The 5,126-nt window shown below is 45.4% G+C and overlaps 1 protein-coding gene across 1 annotated transcript in view; it reads right to left on the bottom strand.

Annotated features, from left to right (window-relative positions):
- Window positions 1–4,470: 4,470 nt before the first annotated feature.
- Window positions 4,471–5,126, bottom strand: part of LOC129690818 (gasdermin-A-like) — a 9,243-nt gene continuing 8,587 nt past the window's right edge. The window contains exon 9 of the mRNA XM_055626666.1: window positions 4,471–4,761. Coding sequence (XP_055482641.1) covers window positions 4,471–4,761 — 291 coding nt within the window. The remainder of the gene's footprint in view (window positions 4,762–5,126) is intronic.

Consider the following 5,126-nt stretch of genomic DNA (forward strand, 5'->3'; position numbering starts at 1 on the left):
TACTTACGCCAGGGAATGGGCTCAACCTCAGAGCTGATACTTACCATCCACAAAATCCAAGGGGTATGTTGACATGGTCTGCAACTTTTTCTCTGCTTAGAAAACTGCCTTCAGAGTGATAGTTCTGTGGCTGGGCACAGTACAATTCCTCAGCAAAGGCCAGGCAAATGGCCTGCTTGTCCATTGGACAGAGGTTGACTCTGCTAAGTGGCAAATAATACTCTAAAGCTTGCCTTCTTTTGCCCCTTGTGGTTTTCTTAAAATATGTCTTTGTCAACATGTCTCAGCCTATTTTTGGCCTGTGTGCCCCTGGTTCAAAATAGTAGGTAAGCTATCATCTACCAAAGCACACCCATGGTTATCTTTTTCCATTATCCTTTTCTTCAGTCCTTGTCATGGATGCATGGTACTTTCAACTTCCTTTCCTCATTTTGCTGAAGTTTAGCATTCTGGACTTCTAAGATTACTGCAATTATTTTAGGCTTATGAAGATAACTGGCAACTGTGTGTGCATATCTCAAGTTTTTGAGTTGAAGTACTGAAGTTTGAAATGCCATTCTGGTTCCATTTCAGGTTGTAGTAACTAACATGCCAGAAATTATTAAAGGAATACTTCCTCAACTGAGTGTGTAAGCACATAGGACAGTAGGAAGACCTGTGGATTTAGAACTCTGACACCCCGCACTGCTCAGGAGTACTTGTGCTCCTCGTCAGTAGGAATAATTGATCCCAGACCACCAGGAAGTCTCATAAGTCCCGTCAGCAAGGCGATAATAATGTGGTCAAGTTACGTTTATTCAGTGAGCTTGAGTGTGTTCAGTTTTTTCCTTGAACTTGGGGTGACTTTGGTTAAAAATCCTGTCCCCAAACAGGAAATGCAGTATGTCTTTAGAGTAACTGCAAGAAGTCAGCTAGTCAATTCCTGGGCTGTTTGCAGGCAAGGGGTGCTCAGTATTTTGACTATCATAGCTTCATAGTCACCTCCTGGTATCCTGCCTAGTAACGTAGGTTTTTCATTCTAGAGTACACTGCTGGTTCTCACTGCTTAGTGATGGAGCTAGACCTATACAATCTGAAAGAACCCATACTAGATCCTATAATTGAATAAGATATCCTGCATCATGGTTTTTTGAATAGCAGGCAACTAGCCTGCACATGAGACTAAAACAACTTTTAGAGGATTTTAATTATGTATGTGTCTGCATATATGCACATGAGTGTGGGTAACTGGGAAAGCCAAAAGGAGGCATTGGGTGCCCTGGAGCTGCAGTTACCTATAGTTATGAACTGCACAGCATAGGTCCTCTGCAAGAGCGGTATACATTCTTAACTGGTAGGCTATCTCACCAGATCTCTAAAACAGTTTTTAAACATTGAACATTTTGGAGTGCTTGTGGGGTGGAACCCAGGATATTTTGCATGCTAAGCAAGTACTCTTATCATTGAGCTACTTGCCCAGTCGCTGCACAGTTTTTTAAATGGCAAGCCTCAGGGAACATGTTGACAAAATTATCTTTAAGTGAGTGAGTAGCACCTGTCCATAGCCACAGCCTATGTCCTAAGATGACAAAGATGATGAGTTTCCTGAGAGTTGGGAGGGCATTCAGGGATGAGGAAGTTTCATGAGCGATAGCACATATTGGTATATATTGTCTGATGTCTGTTCTGAACTGTATTGACAGAAAATGCCAGAATCTTTGAAATACTGTTTTCAGAGTTGTCCTAAAGGTTTACCCATAGTATAGGAGAAATAGTATAGCTTTTCTAAGTCAGGTGGGCCTGGGCCACCCAGTAGCTGCCTGTGTATCCCTAGCGTCACTTTAATGACACTGAAGTTATCTCCTTTATTGTTAAGTAGTGTGGTATTCATGAGCATCTCATGCGATTTGGTGCTGCTGTACAGTTAGTGTTTGTTACAGAGCCTCATGAGGCACACACCATACCAAGGTCTAAGTGTTAACACTTGAAAAGTCTAGTCACTGTACCTATAAAGTGAAGAGTCTACTTGTTTGGCATGTTTGGCATTTTAAGGTCCGCAGGTCCTTTCCTGTTTGATACTCAATTTGGTATTTTTAAAAAAGATTTTATGTGTATTAAGTGTTCTGCCTGCATATAGGTGTGCATGTGATATCCAAGCCAGACGAGGACATCAGATCCCCTGAAATTGGAGTTACATATGGTTGTGAACCACCATGTAGGTGCTGAGAATTTAACCCAGGTCCTCTGCTATTGAGAATAGTGAGGCCTTTAAATAAGCTACTTCTAACCTTCTGAGATAATCTCAACCTCCAGTCCATCCCTGCTGGGGATGCATAGCTGTTTGATTAGTTTGCTTGACAGATGCAGTCCTGGGAGCCACTCATCTCCTAGAATTGTTTCTGTTAATCAGCTTCTGACATCTATTATCCAACTCAGTTAAGGAAGTGATTGTATAAGTCTTGTTCAATCTTTGCTTCCCTGGGTGGCCAGGTCCTCTATTCCCTGGCACTGCTATATCTCCAGTGCTCTGGCATCAGTACACTAAGGTATGTGGCACCATGGAAGATGCCAGTGGCTGTGGGGAGACTCAAGACAATTGAGAAGGGAGTTTGCAACTTAGAGTGAACAGGGATAGGACTCATTAAAGAGAGTATCTTGTGAACAAAGACAGGAAAGAGTGAAGGCAGCCAAAGGCTGAGAACAGGCCAGTAGGTCTGAAGCTGAGCGGAAGAAAGGAGGTGCAGGCAAGAGGAATGGAGCAGAGCAGAGCCTTTGAGGCCATTTGAGACAGGCTGTGCCTCTAAGGCATCAGAGGGAAGAGATGATATATTTGAAAGGCTTCATTCCAGCCGTCTCAAGAAGAGAATGGGGCAACAGATGTATGTTAACCAGTTTTGGTATATCATCGAGGCAAAAATGGATGGCAAATTTGTTGGCAGTAAGTGTGTGAGAAACAACCAAGATTAAGATTAGGGTATGATTTGGAGATAGGGGCAATAAGCTTCCCCGGTAAACTGGCAATGAGGAACAAAGTGGAGAATAAACATGGCCTTTGGTCTGAGTGCCTGGAAGGATGGGTGGAAATGGAAAATAGGTTAGGGAACTTAATAGATTCAGCAGGCACAAAACATAGGGCCATGAGAGGGCCTGAAGGAAAGAGGTATGTAGAAAGGACAGCTGGATAGCCCAGGTAGAAGAGGATCTAGCCCCTTTTCTACTCTGATCTGTGACTTCTTTCAGTTCCATTTTCTATGTCTGTAAAAGATACACACATACACACACACACACACACACACACACAGGAGAGAGAGGGGGGAGAGCACCCTTATTGGAGAATGTAGGCTTTTCCAGAAACAGTCTATCACAGAAGAAACTCACTTCTAGGGAGATGCTAAGAGAGACTCAGCTGCTGCACAATTAAGACTGAGGCTGCCCACCACTCTAGCTATGGACTTCAAGCGTTGGCTCTACTGGAAATAAGTGAGCTCATTCCAATGCTGTCCATCATCCCCTAGAGGAGACAGTTGGGCAGGACATCCTCTTTCCCTTTACATTCTCAGGTTTGGCAGAGAACATTGAGTGTAATGGATGTGTTGAGCATTTCAGGGTGTAGGACAAAGTCAGATGCCCAGTAAGAGGTTACTCAAAGCTGCAGGCTGCAAGGTCAGGCCCAGAGCCTGTTCCCTCTGTGAGCTGGAGCTGCACAAAAGAGCTGCAGACAGACTCTCAGGAAGAGCGTGCTCTATTAGGAAAGGGTTTAGCTTCTTGTTTCTTGTTGAAGACTTCTCTCCTGACTATCCCATGACATTGTATGCAGTTGGCTGGAACCTGAGCCGGTTGGCCTATTTGTCATGGTATGGGTGGGGCAGAGGAGGCCTAACAAAATCTGAAGGAAATGAAAGCAGAAGCAGCCCTGGAGAGCTGCTTCTCTGTGGCCTCATCACCTTGCACCATACAATAACAGCACTCAGAGGTTAAGAACACTGACTGTTCTTCCAAAGGTCTTGCGTTCAATTCCCAGCAACCATATGGTGGCTCATAACCACCTATGGTGAGATCTGGTGGCCTCTTCTGATGTGTAGGCACACATACAGACAGAATGCTCTATAAATAATGAATCTTAAAAAAACAAACAAACAGTAAACAGCACTCTTGTAAGCATGTCACATAATTTTGAAAGTTCTTACTGCCATCTAGTGCCCTGGGAATTACCACAAACCTTTTACAATGGCTGATTTTACCTGAACCCAGAGGGGACTTTGCTGCCTAGGCTACACAGGTGGGAGTGGTGGCTGATCAGGACACAGAGCCAAACTGTTCTGTAGCCAGCCTTCACTGCTTTCAGAACCCTGATTTATTTTGTGACCCTGGCATTATTTGCTCTAAAATAGGTGTTTCTGATGTCTGGAACTAGTGTGAGGTCTGTCATCAGCTGTGGCCTCAGGAGAGTCAGTCCATCCTAGGCTGCCAAGAGTCAGGTTAGATGGGACCCTAGGGACAGATCGGTGTTCCCTCTTCAGGCACAGTCTTAGAGGACCCAGTGCTTGAGTCAGCCAGTAGCTTCAGTCCTGTGAGGCACCCATAGAGTGCAGAGAGCTGAGGCGCCACTGTGGGGTCCCAGGTAATGTGGCAGCCAGACTCATCCAGCTCTAGCCCACAGCTCTGCACCAGGTTTAGGATGAGGACCACATCCTCACACTTGAGAGGACAGAAGATTCCTTTTGGGAGGGGGTAGTTTGTTTCCTCCTTCTGATCACAGTTATGCTCCAAGATGCTGGCCACCTGCAAGAAAACACTCAGGACAGGGACCACATAGGCCTTGAGTGGTGGCATCTACCCTTGAGCAGCAACCAGGGGCCTCTACTTCCTGTCCATAGGCAAGCTCTGGCCTTGGGGTTTATGCAGCATTGCATTTGGTTCTGGGGATTGTGCAACCCCATTTCTACTCTGTGCACACTGCTCTCGACTGCTGCTGGCTGCAGTGAAACATCCCTAGCACTCCCCAGGGCCTTGCAGTCTTCGCTGTTTGTTCTGCCTGGCTGCCCACCACTCTAGCTATGGACTTCAAGCGTTGGCTCTACTGGAAATAAGTGAGCTCAATCCAATGCTGTCCATCATCCCCTAGAGGAGACAGTTGGGCAGGACAT

The sequence above is a fragment of the Psammomys obesus genome, unplaced genomic scaffold (assembly GCF_907164565.1).
Source record: "Psammomys obesus unplaced genomic scaffold, mPsaObe1.curated_primary_1811, whole genome shotgun sequence".
Taxonomy (NCBI): domain Eukaryota; kingdom Metazoa; phylum Chordata; class Mammalia; order Rodentia; family Muridae; genus Psammomys; species Psammomys obesus.